The sequence below is a fragment of the Salvelinus sp. IW2-2015 genome, linkage group LG1, assembly GCF_002910315.2.
Source record: "Salvelinus sp. IW2-2015 linkage group LG1, ASM291031v2, whole genome shotgun sequence".
Taxonomy (NCBI): domain Eukaryota; kingdom Metazoa; phylum Chordata; class Actinopteri; order Salmoniformes; family Salmonidae; genus Salvelinus; species Salvelinus sp. IW2-2015.
This window is the reverse complement of record NC_036838.1, coordinates 21,982,020-21,999,321: the sequence shown is the minus strand read 5'-3', so window position 1 is coordinate 21,999,321 and position 17,302 is coordinate 21,982,020. Positions and strand designations below refer to the sequence as shown.

Here is a 17,302-nt window from a genome sequence, read left to right as displayed (position 1 = left end):
AGTGTGTTACTAATGGTTTTCTTTGAGACTGTGGTCCCAGCTCTCTTCAGGTCATTGACCAGGTCCTGCCGTGTAGTTCTGGGCTGATCCCTCACCTTCCTCATGATCATTGATGCCCCACGAGGTGAGATCTTGCATGGAGCACCAGACCGAGGGTGATTGACCGTCATCTTGAACTTCTTCCATTTTCTAATAATTGMGCCAACAGTTGTTGCCTTCTCACCAAGCTGCTTCCCTATTGTCCTGTAGCYCATCCCAGCCTTGTGCAGGTCTACAATTTTATCCTTGATGTCCCTACACAGCTCTCTGGTCTTGGCCATTGTGGAGAGGTTGGAGTCTGTTTGCTTGAGTGTGTGGACAGGTGTCTTTTATACAGGTAACGAGTTCAAACAGGTGCAGTTAATACAGGTAATGAGTGGAGAACAGGAGGGCTTCTTAAAGAAAAACTAACAGGTCTGTGAGAGCCGGAATTCTTACTGGTTGGTAAGTGATCAAATACTTATGTCATGCAATAAAATGCTAATTAATTACTTAAAAATCATACAATGTGATTTTCTGGATTTTTGTTTTAGATGACGTCTCTCACAGTTGAAGTGTACCTATGATAAAAATTACAGACCTCTACATGCTTTGTAAGTAGGACAACCTGAAAAATCGGCAGTGTATCAAATACTTGTTCTCCCCACTGTAGGTAATTTTCCAACAATTGTTTAGAGACAGATTATTTGACTTATAATTCACTGTATCACAATTCCAGTGGGTCAGAAGTTTACCTACACTAAGTTGACTGTGCCTTTAAACAGCTTGGAAAATTCCAGAAAATGATGTCATGGCTTTAGAAGCTTCTGATAGGCTAATTGACATAATTTGAGTCAATTGGAGGTGTACCTGTGGATGTATTTCAAGGCCTACCTTCAAACACAGTGCCTCTTTGGTTAACATCATGGGAAAACAAAAGAAGAAGTTTACATACACTCAATTAGTATTTGGTAGCATTTCCATCAAATTGTTTAACTTGGGTCAAACGTTTCGGGTAGCCTTCCGCAAGCTTCCCATAATACGTTGGGTGAATTTTGGCCTATTCCTCCTGACAGAGCTGGTGTAACTGAGTCAGGCTTGTAGATCTCCTTGCTCGCACACGCTTTTTCAGTTCTGCCCACACATTTTCCATAGGGTTGAGGTCAGTGCTTTGTGATGGCCACTCCAACACCTTGACTTTGTTGTCCTTAAGCCATTTTGCCACAACTTTGGAAGTATGCTTGGGGTCATTGTCCATTTGGAAGACCCATTTGTGACCAACTTTAACTTCCTGACTGATGTCTTGAGATGTTGCTTCAATATATCCACAAAATGTTCCTACCTCATGATGCCATCTGAGGCGACGGTCCTCAGTCCGGAGCCTCCAGCGACCGTCCCCGGTCCGGAGCATCCAGCGACCGTCCCCTTAGAGTTCCTTATTATTCTCTATGTTTGGTTAGGTCAGGGTATGGGTCAGGTTTTTGCCTGACAGAACTGTGCGCTTTCGTTTCGAGTGTTTTTTGAATATTAAAATCATGAACAGTTTCCACGCTGCGCCTTGGTCCACTCTTCATTCTACAAACGAGAGTCGTTACAACAACCAGCACTGCAGCTGCAACTGAGTGAGTATAGCAAAGTGTTTCGATAACCTTGCATTGTTCTTTTTTGCAGCTAATCTCTTTTTTAATATATCTCTTTTTTTAGATTTTAATTTAACTTTCTCTGGTCATGGGAGTAACAACATGAATTGGTGAATGAGGCAGAAATAATGCAGTGCGACTTGAGTTTCGCCAACAGCTGGAAGACAATGTCTCCTTTTCTCAGCGGAGGGAGGGAGAGCGGAGGGACGGTGTGAGTCGGGTGAGAGGCAGCCTCCCTGCTGCTCTCTCCTTTCCTCCCTCCCCTCTGACTGACCATCAGATGCAGGCCATCCAGTCAAATAAAACAAAGCTAATTATTGTGCTCACTCAGCTGTGCCTCACAAGTAATACAGCAAATGATATATTACCAGTGTGATCGTATACCGAACATTTTGAAATATAATTTCAAAATGGTCTGAGAAGAACAACATTGACAAGGCAATTCAAGCATAGCCAATATGTGATAATGTATTGGGCCTCATAGCCTACTGCACAAACCTCATTGTTACAGAACTGTTTTTAATAGGTTAATGTTGCATAGGCTTATTATTATTTTCTTTTTTTAAACTATCTGAGCGGTAGATCTTGCTTTGGACTCAGAAAGTGATCTTGACTCAGAAAAGGTTGGTGTCTTAATGTATTCACCTGAAAAAAAGGCTAATTATTAAAGACTTTGTAGCAGCTCTAAACAATTGTCCGCTACAGGAAATGCTCACTGGTACCCTAGTTTATAGAAAGACCCATATACAGTATAATGTAATTTTAAGACTCATTATATGATTATCACAATGTAGCATACGTCACTGCTGGAGTGCTAGAGGCTAATCCAAAATGTAAAAGGTAGAAACAGCATTATAAATCATCTTGCATTCCCAAAATGACAGTTTGCCAAGCTGAAAACGCATAATAATAATGTTAAAGCCTAGTCAAGCAGCTAATTTGCTGTCCTTGGGTCGGCCTCCCCTTGGGCCATTAAGAGTATGAGCACAGTCTGCATAAACCACCCCCCAGACACACACACACACACTGTAGCCCTCTCCTTGTCAACTGGGACAAGCAATTGCCCCCACAATGCAGTGACCATGACCAATGCAGTGACCATGACCTCCCGAAGGCCAGCCCCATTATTGCACTGGGGACACCTCTCCCTGATCAGATGTATTAACTTTTATATCCCCTCCATTATGGACATTTAATTATCCTTGTGTCCCCGTCGCACGCCGAACAGATTGCAGCCGCCGAGGATAAACTTCTCTCTAGGTCAGTGTATGTTTGTGTATGTGTCAGGGAGGCTAAATGTGCCAAGCCAGCACTGCAGGCAATAAAGCTTACCCCCTAAAACAGAAACCACCTCCTTTCTCACGTCAATCAATAGGCCAGTGAAAAATCAATCTTAGCAATAACAAGAAGTTGAAATATTTTTATAGGAAATGCGTTTGTAATTAGCATTACTCATCTGTCCGTGTAATGCAAAATTCATCGGACTAAGGGATTTTTCCAACTTTTGCAAATTAGTGTTACATCACAGAAACCGTTTTTTTTTTTTTCAGTCTGGATCAGGCTACCAAATACAGCCTTGTTTATCTTCTTATGAAATATCTGAAAGAGGGAACAACCGTGTCTCGATGTGACACAGTAATAACCCATAAAGCCTTAGGAAGGCGGATGTCAACAGGAAGTAGTTGGGCTTTGAGGTCACCGTTGTATGGGTACTGTGTGTTTTATGACAGGTACAGTGGGGCAAAAAAGTATTTAGTCAGCCACCAATTGTGCAAGTTCTCCCACTTAAAAAGATGAGAGAAGCCTGTAATTTTCATCAAAGGTACACTTCAACCATGACAGACAAAATGAGGAGAAAAAATCCAGAAAATCACATTGTAGGATTTTTTATGAATATATTTGCAAAATATGGTGGAAAATAAGTATTTGGTCACCTACAAACAAGCAAGATTTCTGGCTCTCACAGACCTGTAACTTCTTCTTTAAGAGGCTCCTCTGTCCTCCACTCGTTACCTGTATTAATGGCACCTGTTTGAACTTGTTATCAGTATAAAAGAGACCTGTCCACAACCTCAAACAGTCACACTCCAAACTCCACTATGGCCAAGACCAAAGAGCTGTCAAAGGACACCAGAAACAAAATTGTAGACCTGCACCAGGCTGGGAAAACTGAATCTGCAATAGGTAAGCAGCTTGGTTTGAAGAAATCAACTGTGGGAGCAATTATTAGGAAATGGAAGACATACAAGACCACTGATAATCTCCCTCGATCTGGGGCTCCACGCAAGATCTCACCCCGTGGTGTCAAAATGATCACGAGAACGGTGAGCAAAAATCCCAGAACCACACGGGGGGACCTAGTGAATGACCTGCAGAGAGTTGGGACCAAAGTAACAAAGCCTACCATCAGTAACACACTACGCCGCCAGGGACTCAAATCCTGCAGTGCCAGACGTGTCCCCCTGCTTAAGCCAGTACATGTCCAGGCCCGTCTGAAGTTTGCTAGAGAGCATTTGGATGATCCAGAAGAAGATTGGGAGAATGTCATATGGTCAGATGAAACCAAAATATAACTTTTTRGTAAAAACTCAACTCGTCGTGTTTGGAGGACAAAGAATGCTGAGTTGCATCCAAAGAACACCATACCTACTGTGAAGCATGGGGGTGGAAACATCATGCTTTGGGGCTGTTTTTCTGCAAAGGGACCAGGACGACTGATCCGTGTAAAGGAAAGAATGAATGGGGCCATGTATCGTGAGATTTTGAGTGAAAACCTCCTTCCATCAGCAAGGGCATTGAAGATGAAACATGGCTGAGTCTTTCAGCATGACAATGATCCCAAACACACCACCCGGGCAACGAAGGAGTGGCTTCGTAAGAAGCATTTCAAGGTCCTGGAGTGGCCTAGCCAGTCTCCAGATCTCAACCCCATAGAAAATCTTTGGAGGGTGTTGAAAGTCCGTGGTGCCCAGCAACAGCCCCAAAACATCACTGCTCTAGAGGAGATCTGCATGGAGGAATGGGCCAAAATACCAGCAACAGTGTGTGAAAACCTTGTGAAGACTTACAGAAAACGTTTGACCTCTGTCATTGCCAACAAAGGGTATATAACAAAGTATTGAGATACACTTTTGTTATTGACCAAATACTTATTTTCCACCATAATTTGCAAATAAATTCATTAAAAATCCTACAATGTGATTTTCTGGATTTTTTTTCTCATTTTGTCTGTCATAGTTGAAGTGTACCTATGAAAATTACAGGCCTCTCTCTCATCTTTTTAAGTGGGAGAACTTGCACAATTGGTGGCTGACTAAATACTTTTTTGCCCCACTGTATATTAGACTGTTTGGAAAATAGCTTTTAGTGCATCATGTCCTCATGAACAGTAGATTCAAAATCCCAGTCTGGGGTCAATCAAGATTCCCAGGCAGTCTCCCTCTGGTAATCTGCCTGGCCAGATTTGAAATCCCTCATTAAACTGAATGATTGACAGTGCACTGTCAGATTTCAAAGATGTTGGGTATATTTGTGGTTCCCTGTGGATGTTGGATTCTTTCTCTATTCCCTGCGACTTCTCAGCATTGGACTGTGTTTTTCAGTAATCCCAATTATTTCCCAGGCTCATCCTTCTGAATTTCTTTGATTCTTTGTTTGATTCTGAAATGTTTCTAAAACGTAATCCAATATTCCGTTTGGCCTGAATAGATTTAGTTCATTTAAGAATTTATAAAGCTCCCACTGAGAGGGAGTCAGGTCAGAGAAATGTAATTCACAGCAGGCCATACACTCTTAGATAAAAGGGTTGCGAAAAGGTTCTTAGGCTGTCCCCATAAGAGAACCCTTATTTGTTCCAGGTAGGTCCTTTTTTGGTTCCAGGTTTGAACTCTTTTGGTCTAAGAGTGTAGTCCCAGTGGGATTCAGAGCAAACAAATTTTAAACATAAAAAATTAAAAAATCCTATGGGGACAGCCAAAGAACCCTTTTAGGTTCTAGATAGCACCATTTTTTCTAACAGTGTAGTCCCATTCTCAGAAGTAATTGCAAATACACTTTCTACTCACTACCAAATACATTATATAGATTATATAATTATAGAACATACAGCATTACATGCTTGCAAAGCTTCAGCTCTTCAGTAGGCCTATGCAAGCACTAGGTCCAGCCACACTCCGTTGCCTGTTTCTTTTTTACTGATGTTTTACTGCTCTGAGAGGCGACATTGATGCTCCCTGTTTGGTGACTTTTTAAGAAGTGTGACTCGCCACTGAGTTTCAATTCTCTTTGGTCCCCCTGGAGGTTATCTAAATGTAGAAATGGACCACAGAGTTAGTATAACTACTCTGGTGACTCTTGCAAATGTTTGTTTGTGTACATCTGTGTGTGGGGGGGGGGGGATTGAACTGCACTGACCACAATGGAATGGAGAGCACGCCTCAGAAGAATGAGGCTGTTATTGCTTGTCACACCAACAGTTTCACACAGATGGCTAGATGCCTCTGTACACACACTTCAGGCTGACAGCTCAGGGAAGCCTATCTTTTTGTGAGGGGGAAGTTTGGGCTGGAAATGAAGGTGAAATGTTTGTAAATGTGGCAAGTCTTGGCAGATTTGAAATTTGTTGTTGACATCTGTAAACGGGAAGTCGCCCCACTATGTATGATGATGTCATATTGCTAAGTATACCTTTAAAAGATTTTGGTGTGTGTCTCCACAGGAGTCCCTGGAGACCTATGCCTTCCTGGTGTTCCTGGTGGTGTGTGTGCTGGGTGCTGTGTACCTCTACTTTATTCTGCCCGAGACCAAAAACAAGACCTTTATGGACATCAGCCAGAGCTTCGCCAAAATCAACAAGGTTCCGTTGGGTGACAAGGAAATTGAGAACGAACTTGCCATCAAGGCTGGGTCAAAGGAAGTAGAAGAAAATGGAAAAGTCATCATCGACGGTGAGATGGAGAGTTCGTTCTGAATCAAAGAAAAGCCACCAGGTGTCAGTTTACTGTTGTACATACTGTATTTTGATTCACTGAAGTGAAATGTAATTTTTACGATAAAGTTTTTCTGCTAGGTGAGTGTACGTTTTTTTTGTATGCAATTATTTTCAATACATTTTTAAAGCTCTCTTTCCGAGGAAAAAAAAACAAACAGGCAATTGGCAAACAGTTATTGTAAATCTTTGGCCAATTTCTGCAAATTTGCAAATTAGTTTTGAGGCAAACTTTTGCAGTGAATTTACAGCGACTTGTGAACTTCTGGCTAACAATTCTGGGAAACTTGTGGCAAACATTCTACTGTTTGCTGCGGATGTGCTGCAAACTCATTATGAATATGCACATTAGATCAGGTTTTTGGTTACTTTGTGTGTTAACTTTGAATTGTTGTATCTACATAAACCAAATCACACATAGCGTTAAATGAACTTGCTTCTCACAGTGAAAACTTAACTAAACATACTAAATGTGCTAAATACACTAAACCACATGTATTCAATGTCTTAACAGATAAGACATAAATACAACACAATTTGAAATCATCAGCATGCTAATGAAAATAGCAAAGATTGAATATTTCCCGCGATAAATTGTTTGCTTAATCTCTCATTTACATGAGAGAAATGTGGGTACCGCTTTACATTCTAGCTCGGTAATAAGATGTATTTACTCTGCAATTAGCTAGTAATTACCATTAGTTAACATAAATAGTTTCCATGTTGTTTCCCCCAATCCTTTCCTGATATCCCAACTAGCCCATGGTTGTTATCTGGAAACAGAGAAAATCATTCCTATGTAATAATGCTGGAAAATGCATCATTACCTGTTTCTCTTCAGTTATACCATTACATCCCTTCCCTATAACAAACACAACATAACAGTGACATATGTCGTCGTAAAGTGACACAAAATTCCTGACATGACAAGCAAAGCCCAGTTCACATTCAGATTCATTATTGACAAAAAGGATATGCACAAGATATGACGGATATCACAATTCAGTGATATGCCACGCCCCCCCGTCCCCAACAATGTACAAAGGATTAAAACCAAATGTGGGAAGAAGGGGCAATCAGAAGTTGAAACAATAGAGCCTGTTTTGGTAAAAAGCTAAGGAATGGGGCTGGAGAAATGTAACCACTCTCAAATTCATAGACAGATCTATCGATGCAAGGATCGACCATCCATTATACAAATATTATTGTTTTAACCATGTTTTGAGGATGTAAAACAAGCTAATATTTTGAGTTCTGATGGGGTACGACAGTTGAACTAAGCTCATGAGGCATTTTATAAGTTATATTCTTAATGAATCAATGGGTATATATGAATCATTTATAAGCCAAAACCTGGATGTAGCAACTGCAGCTTGCCCCTTTGATCAAGGTACTTTTTCCTTTCTATGTGTAGGCTATTTACATTAAACCATAACCTAGAAAAATGTGAGGATGACGTTGGGACCACCTCAAATTATTTCAGGATAAAATACGGTCAATTAGGCTACTAGCTATGTTAGCTAACCCTTTTCTTTAATTTGCAGCTGTAGGTCTCAAGAAATGGCCGTTCAGATGTAAATGTGTGATGACATCAGATGTGTTCGTGCGCTCTCCACCAGTGGAGGCTGCTTAGGAGAGGACGGCTCATTATAATGGCTGGAACGGCGTCAATGGAATGGCATCAAATACATGGGGAAAATGTGTTTGATGTATTTGATACCATTCCACTTATTCTGCTCCAGCCGTTACCACAACCACGTCCTCCCCAATTAAGGTGCCACCAACCTCCTGTGCTCTCCAGTGCAGTCTACTTGCTGAGAAGAGGTTGCTAAGTTAGCTATTTACGAGTGATCCGGTGTATAGTGTAGCACATAAATGCTAAATATGAATGTACATTTCTTAAATCCTTTCCTAATGTTGTTGTGATATTAGCGAACTAGAGGTTATTAGATAGTATTGTATGAAAATAGTTGTATATCTACTGTCAGACACAATTCTAGGTTGACTAGCTATTTAGTTACCTATCTAGGCTAGATCTATGGGCTAGCTAACATTAGCTACCAGCAGGGTGTTTTACTTTATACTTTATTGCAGTATAAATATTTGCTTAAAAAGTCACATAATAAGTTGTATGGACTCACTCTGTGTGCAATAATAGTGTTTCAAAAACATGAGCTGGCGCACCCCCAGAAAAAGTATTTTGTTTGGAGGTGCGTACTAATGGCGAATAATCTATAAACTATAAAAATAGAGTCGCACACTCCATATATAAACTCCCAGTAATTTATTGGGTGAATCACCAACGTTTCGGCATCACTGTGCCTGCCTTCTTCAGGGTGTGTTTAATAGTGTTTACAGGATTTTTGAATGACTACCTGATATCTGTACCCCACACAAGGTCCCTCGGTCAAGGAGTGAATGTCAAACACAGATTCAACCACAAAAATCAGCGAGGTTTTCCAATGCCTCGCAAAGAAGGGCACCTATTGATAGATGGGTAAAACATTAAATAAAGCAGACATTGAACGTCCCTTTGGGCATGGTGAAGTTATGCATTACACTTTGGATGGTGTATCAATACACCCAGTCACTACAAAGATACAGGCATCCTTCCTAACTCAGTTCCCAGAGAGGATGGAATCTGCTCAGTTTTGGCTGTGATGGGAGAGAACTGAGGATGGATCAACAACTTTGTAGTTACTCCACAATACTAACCTAAATGCAGTGTTGGTCGGTGTCGTTTAAGATTAGGGAGTACAATTTTATTTTTATGAGCATGGTCTTATTTATACTACAGCATATATGGGGCGACAGTCATTCATATTCCATTCACCCAGCTCAATGTAACATCGATAGGTTTAGCCTTCTACATGATACACACATTTTCCCACACATATACCCATCATGAGGTTGCTACAACCTAGCCTACAAATGAAAGTTTACAACGTAGATGCACAGATCGAGAGAACAATTGGAGTAATCAAAGTGACAGACAGTGATACATTCAATACCGCCTTGCACACTCTTGCCTGTATCTAGCTAATCTAGGGTGTAATCAATAGTCCAAACAGTTGTAAACTACAGTTTCTACTGGACAAATTCAGGTATGTTTATCCTCGTATCGTTTGCTTACGTTTAAGAAATGTTTTTCAACAGAATCGGTGGAATGAATACATCCTTGATCACCTGTAAACAGTTCACTTTCATAGCAGCCACACTAATAGTTTGATCACTTTGCTTGTATAATTCCTTCTCGCATCTATGCGCTCTTCCCCTTTCACCTTATTCCTTCGCTTGTGGACTGCAGTGCACAACAGAACCGCTGTCTGTGGTCAGGGGGAAAAACCTTTCCAAGCCAAACATTCATACCATAACCACTAACCGCTACACACATCCTACATAATTATCACCATATTAGCTAATGTCATAGTCAACATAGCTACTGGAACTAATGCGTTAGTAAACCTGCTACAATCATGCAGTACTGTTTACAGCAAGCAGTTTAGTAGTTACACCGGTAGCAATAAATTAATAAAACCAAAAGCTTATCTTCACTTGGAAGAGTTCCAGTGTTGGATAGCAATTGTCAGCTAGCTAACATAGCATCCCTCTCTGTTTAAGCCGGGTGTTTGAGTATGCTAAACTAGCTAGCTGCATTTGGTAGCTAGGTGTATCTTGTTTCCATTGATCATCCTTGAGATGTTTCTACAACTTGATTGGAGTCCACCTGTGGTAAATTCAATTGATTGGACATGATTTAGAAAGGCACACACCTGTCTATATAAGGTCACACAGTTGACAGTGCATGTCAGAGCAAAGCCCAAGCCATGAGGTCGAAGGAATTGTCCGTAGAGCTCCGAGACAGGATTGTGTCGAAGCACAGATCTGGAAAGGGTACCAAACAATTCCTGCAGCATTAAAGGTCCCCAAGAACACAGTGGCTTCCATCATTCTTAAATGGAAGAAGTTTGGAACCACCAAGACTCTTCCTAGACCTGGCCGCCCGGCCAAACTGAGCAATCTGTGGAGAAGGGTCACTCTGGCAGAGCTCTAGAGTTCCTCTGTGGAGATGGGAGAACCTTCCAGAAGGACAACCATCTCTGCAGCACCACCAATCAGACATTTATGGTAGAATGACCAGATGGAAGCCACTCCTCACTAAAAGGCTCATAACAGCCCGCATGGAGTTTGCCAAAAGGCACCTAAAGAATTTCAGACCATGAGAGACCAGATTCTCTGCTCTGATAAATCCGAGATTGAACTCTTCGGCCTGAATGCCAAGCGTCACATCTGGAGGAAACCTGGCACCATTCCTACGGTGAAGCATGGTGGTGGCAGCATCATGCTGTGTGGATGTTTTTCAGCGGCAGGGGCTAGGAGAATAGTCGGGATCGAGGCAAAGATGGATTGAGCAAAGTAAAGAGAGATCCTTTATGAAAACCTGCTTCAGAGAACTCAGGACCTTAGACTAGAGGTCGACCGATTAATCAGAATGGCCGATTAATTAGGGCCGATTTCAAGTTTTCATAGCAATCGGTAATCGGCATTTTTGGACACCGATTATGGCCGATTACATTGCACTCCACGAGGAGACTGCGTGGCAGGCTGATTTTCTTTCCCCTTTCTATTGAAAACGGTATTTGTCCGGTTTAAATATTATCGATTATTTAGAGTAAATACAACCTGAGGATTGATTATAAACATCGTTTGACATGTTTCTACGAACTTTACCGGTACTATTTGGAATTTTTGTCTGCATGTTTTGACTGCCTTTGAGCCATTGGATTACTGAACAACACGCACCAACAAAACTGAGGTTTTTGGACATAAAGAGGGACTTTATTGAACAAAACAAACATTTATTGAGTAAATGGGAGTCTTGTGAGTGCAACCATATGAAGATCATCAAAGGTAAGTGATTAATTGTATCGCTATTTCTGACTTGTGTAACTCCTCTACTTGGCTGGTAACTGTTTGTAATGATTTGTCTGCTGGGCGCTGTTCTCAGATAATCGCATGGTATGCTATTCCAAATAGTACCGGTGAAGTTCGTAGAAACATGTCAAACGATGTTTATAATCAATCCTCAGGTTGTATTTCATGCACGCAAAATCAGGTCTGCATTCTTCCCCTGTCCCCTAACCAAAATGACTTTTTACTCGTCGTTTTTCAAAATAAAAGCCTGTAACCAAGTCTAAAGACTGTTGACATCTAGTGGAAGCCATAGGAACTGCAATCTAGGTCCTAACCATTGACATACTGTATAGGCAGGCAAGAGAAAAGCAACCACATCAAAAATATCCCACTTCCTGGATGGATTTTACTCAGGTTTTCGCCTGCCATATCAGTTCTGTTATACTCACGGACATTATTTTAACAGTTTTGGAAACTTTAGAGTGTTTTCTATCCAAATCTACCAATATGCATATCCTAGCCTCTGGGCCTGAGTAAGAGGCAGTTTACTTTGGGCACGCTTTTCATCCGGAGGGGTGAAAATAGTGCCCCCTACCCTAGTGAGGTTAACTAGGGAAATTGTGTCACTTCTCTTGCGTTCTGTGCAAGCAGAGTCAGGGTATATGCAGCAGTTTGGGCCGCCTGGCTCGTTGCGAACTGTTTGAAGACCATTTCTTCCTAATAAAGACCGTAATTAATTTGCCAGAATTGTATATAATTATGACATAACATTGAAGGTTGTGCAATGTAACAGGAATATTTAGACTTAGGGATGCCACCCGTTAGATAAAATACGGAACGGTTCCGTATTTCACTGAAAGAATAAATGTTTTGTTTTCGAAATGATAGTTTCCGGATTTGACCATATTAATGACCTAAGGCTCGTATTTCTGTGTGTTATTATATTATAATTAAGTCTATGATTTGATAGAGCAGTCTGACTGAGCGGTGGTAGGCAGCAACAGGCTCGTAAGCATTCATTCAAACAGCACTTTCCTGCATTTGCCAGGGGCTCTTCGCTGTGCTTCGAGCATTGCGCTGTTTATGACTTCAAGCCTATCAACTCCCGAAATTAGGCTGGCAATACTAAAGTACCTATTAGAACATCCAATAGTCAAATATGTGAAATACAAATGGTATAGAGAGAAATAGTCCTATAATAACTACAACCTAAACTTCTTACCTGGGAATATTGAAGACTCGTGTTTAAAGGAACCACCAGCTTTCATATGTTCTGAGCAAGGAACTTAAACATTAGCTTTTTTACATGGCACATATTGCACTTTTACTTTTACCAACACTTTGTTTTTGCATTATTTAAACCAAATTCAACATGTTTCATTATTTATTTGAGACTAAATAGATTTTAATGATGTATTATATATATTGTAAAAACAGTTGTCATTCAGTATTGTTGTAATTGTCATTATTACAAATATATATATAAAAATCGTCCGATTAATCGGTATCGGCTTTTTTTGGTCCTCCAATAATTGGTAACGGTATCAGCGTTGAAAAGTCATAATCGGTCGACCTCTACCTTAGACTGAGGCGACGATTCACCTTCCAACAGAACAACGACCCTAAGCACTCAGCCAAGACAACGCAGGAGTGGCTTTGGGACAAGTTTCTGAATGTCCTTGAGTGGCCCAGCCAGAGCCCGGACTTGAACTCGATCGTACATCTCTGGAGAGACCTGAAAATAGCTGTGCAATGACGCTCCCCATCCAACCTGACAGAGCTTGAGAGGATCTCCAGAGAAGAATTGGATAATCTCCCCAAATACAGGTGTGCCAAGCTTGTAGCGTCATACCCAAGAAGACTCAAGGCTGTAATGGCTGCCAAGGGTGCTTCAACAAAGTACTGAGTAAAGGGTCTGAATACTTATGTTAAATGTGATATTTATTATTTTTCATTATGGGGTATTGTGTGTAGATTGATGAGGAGAAAAAATGTTTTAATACATTTTAGAATAAAGCTGTAACGTAACAAAATGAGGGAAAAAGTCAAGAGGTCTGAATACTTTCCGAAGGCACTGTATAACGAACACATGCATGTTGGAGAATATACAAGCAATAGATATTTTAGAGTTATAGCAATCATCTTGTATTAATGATTTGATTTAAAAAAAGGTGTGAATGGTCTTACATTTGATTCGACTAAGGATTAAATGCTTCATTACTGGAAATATGAGAAGATATTAATTCTGGAGCTTGTTGTGTTTTCACTTGGGGAAAATGAATTGCGACACAGCAAAATAGCGTTGAACATGCTTGATACGACTGTGAAGTCCCAGAGGATATCAGAGCGCGAAATAGAGCAGTTGCAATCAGAACTTCATGCATGCGAAAAAGAGCATGATTTGACTAGGTCACCACATTCCACTTGTTCTGCTCCAGCCATTACCACAAGCACGTCCTCCCCAATTAAGGTGCCACCAACCTCAATTAAGGTGCCACCACGCTATCCGTGGTGAAGAAGGCGCAACAGCGCCTCTTCAACCTCAGGAGGCTGAAGAAATTTGGCTTGTCACCCACAAACTTGATGAACTTTTACAGATCCACAATCAAGTTGAGAGCATCCTGTTGGGCTGTATCACCACCTGGTACGGCAACCGCAAGGCTCTCCAGCGGGTGGTGCGGTCTGCACAACGCATCACCGGGGGCAAACTACCTGCCCTCCATGACACCTATAGCACCCGATGTCACAGGAAGGCAAAATGATCATCAAAGACAACAATCACCTGAGCCGCTGCCTGTTCACACCGCTACCATCCAGAAGGCGAGGTCAGTACAGGTGCATCGAAGCTGGGACCGAGAGACTGAAGAACAGCTTCTATCTCAAGGCCATCAGACTGCTAAACAGCAATCACTAACTCAGAGAGGCGTTATGAACAGAGTGCCCCATGGTTGCGGTGGGGTTATGGTATGGGCAGGCATAAGCTACGGACAACGAACACAATTGCATCTGATCGATGGCAACTTGAATGCACAGAGATACTGTGATGAGATCCTGAGGCCCATTGTTGTGCCATTCATCCTCCGCCATTACCTTTCAGCATAATAATGCACGTCCCCATGTTGCAAGGATCTGTACACAATTCCTGTAAGCTGAAAATGTCCCAATTCTTCCATGGTCTGCTTACTCACCAGATATGTCACCCATTGAGCATGTTTGGGATGCTCTGGATCTAAGTGTATGACAGCGTGTTCCAGTTCCCGCCCATATCCAGCAACTTCGCACAGCCATTGAAGAGGAGCGGGACAACACTCAACAGGCCACAATCAACAGCCTGATCAACTGTGCGACGGAGGTGTCGCACTGCATGAGACAAATGGTGGTCACACTAGATACTGACTGGTTTTCTGATCCACACCCCTACCTTTTTTTAAGGTATCTGTGACCATCAGATGCGTATCTGATTTCCCAGTCATGTGAAGTCCATAGACTAGGGCCTAATGAATTCATTTCAGTTGTCTGATTTCCTTATAATGAACTGTCACTCCTAAAATGTGAAATTGTTGCATGTTGGCATTTATATTTTTGTTCAGTGTACATCAGATATGAAAAATAACTGAAACTAAATAGAATTTCTAATAAAAATCTTAAAACTAATAGAAATAAAAACAAATTTAAAAAACGCAAAACTATATTAACCTTGAAAGCTGCTCAACAACTCCCCACCAGATGGCCACTATATACATTAGAAAACCTGATCTGAATGGAGAAATAACGGTGACCGGTGCTGAGGAACGGAGTACTGTGGGAACACAGTTTACAGGAGAGTAAGATGGCTCCAAATGTCGACAGAATCATCGCCTGGGGACGAGCAGAGGACACTGAGACAATCTGTTAGTACACAGCGAGCCAGCACAACTCCACTGTGTATCCGAAAGCTGAGGAAACAGCTTGAACTTGGGCCTAGCTCTCAATTCTGATCAGACTCAATGAATCAGCCCGCAGACACACACACATTTGTTACATTGGCTTGCAAAGCAGGGGGTGAGCAGACACATGATTGGAAGGTCTGTTGGCTCTGTAGTAGCTCCATTTCAGCGGGTTTTTTGAAGAATCACTTTCATGAATCAACAGAGAAATTACAAATAAGGTGTCTGGTCCCTGGATATGTAATGCATTGACCCACAAACAAAAGCCATAAAATATTATGGTTATAAGAACAATGTATAGGCAATGCTGTTTGTGAAATATTGTTGCCACTCTCATATTTGGCAAGAATGGGAGTGAGGTTTTAATTACTTTGTCATTCTACAAAGTGAAAGCGAAGGAGCGTACGGGGTGCCAAATGATTCCGAGAACTGCCATGGAGGTGGAATTAGGAATTAGATAAGGTACCTTGTAGTTAATTATATCAAAAGTCTGGGGAAAGAAAATAGATGTTCACTAATTTGATTACAAGACTTTCTGCCTGTGTTCAACTTATACACGATGTGCCAGAAAAGCACTAAAGGATTAATAACTTGTTTCAGTGTAAACAGCTTTCTTTAACTGTTGAAGGGACAAACGCTTTTCAGCAGTAAACTCACATACACTCCCCTGCATCTTTATTTGAACAGTGAAGCTCAAATCTGACTATACACCAGCATTTTGTATTTGAGATCAAATGTTTCATATGAGATAACAGTACAGAATGTCACCTTTTATTTGACGTTTTTTTCATACATATCTGTTTTACTGTTTTGAAATAAAAGCACTTAATGTGCAGTGGGTAGCATAAGTATTCACCGCACTTGGATTTCATCCCAATTTATTGTTTTACAAAGTGGGATTCAAATGGATTCACTTGTCATTTTTTGTCAACGAGCTACACAAAATACTCAAAGTGGAAAAAATCTAAAATGTCTTAAAAACTAAAATACCTTTATTTGATAAGTATTCACTCCCCTGAGTCAATACATGTTAGAAATACCTTTTGCTGCGATTACAGCTGCAAAAGGTACAGCCCCATTCTCATCGACAGGGCTGCAGTGGAGCAGGTTGAGAGCTTCCAGTTCCTTGGTGTCCACATCACCAACAAACTAACATGGCCCAAGCACACCAAGACAGTCGTGAAGAGGGCATGACAAAGACCTATTCCCCCTCAGGAGACTGAAAAGATTTGGCATGGGTCCTCAGATCCTCAAAAGGTTCTACAGCTGCACCATCGAGAGCATCCTGACTGGTTGCATCACTGCCTGGTATGGCAACTGCTCGGCCTCTGACCGCAAGTCACTACAGAGGGTAGTGCGAACGGTCCAGTACATCACTGGGACCAAGCTTACTGCCATGCAGGACCTCTATACCAGGCGGTGTCAGAGGAAGGCCCTAAAATTGTCAAAGACTCTAGCCACCCTAGTCATAGACTGTTTTCTCTGCTACCGCATGGCAAGTGGTACCGGAGCGCCAAATCTAGGTTCAAAAGGCTGCTTAACAGCTTCTACTATCATGACACAAGGCGAGACCCAGATGCAGATGGTTGGAGTCTTACAATGTTTATTAATCCTAAAGGAGTAGGCAAGAGAATGGTCGTGGACAGGCAAAAGGTCAAAACCAGATCAGAGACCAGAAGGTACAGAGTGGCAGACAGGCTCGTAGTCAAGGCAGGCAGAAAGGTCAGGCAGGCGGATACAGAATTCGGAAACAGGCAAGAGTCAAAACCAGGAGGACTAGAAAAAGGAGAATAGCAAACAGCAGGAGAACGGGGAAA

The 17,302-nt window shown here is 41.5% G+C and overlaps 1 protein-coding gene across 1 annotated transcript in view; it reads left to right on the top strand.

Annotated features, from left to right (window-relative positions):
• Nucleotides 1-6,730, top strand: part of slc2a9l2 (solute carrier family 2 member 9, like 2) — a 265,165-nt gene extending 258,435 nt beyond the window's left edge. The window contains exon 12 of the mRNA XM_023985678.2: nt 6,376-6,730. Coding sequence (XP_023841446.1) covers nt 6,376-6,627 — 252 coding nt within the window. The 3' untranslated portion in view covers nt 6,628-6,730. The remainder of the gene's footprint in view (nt 1-6,375) is intronic.
• Nucleotides 6,731-17,302: the final 10,572 nt, after the last annotated feature.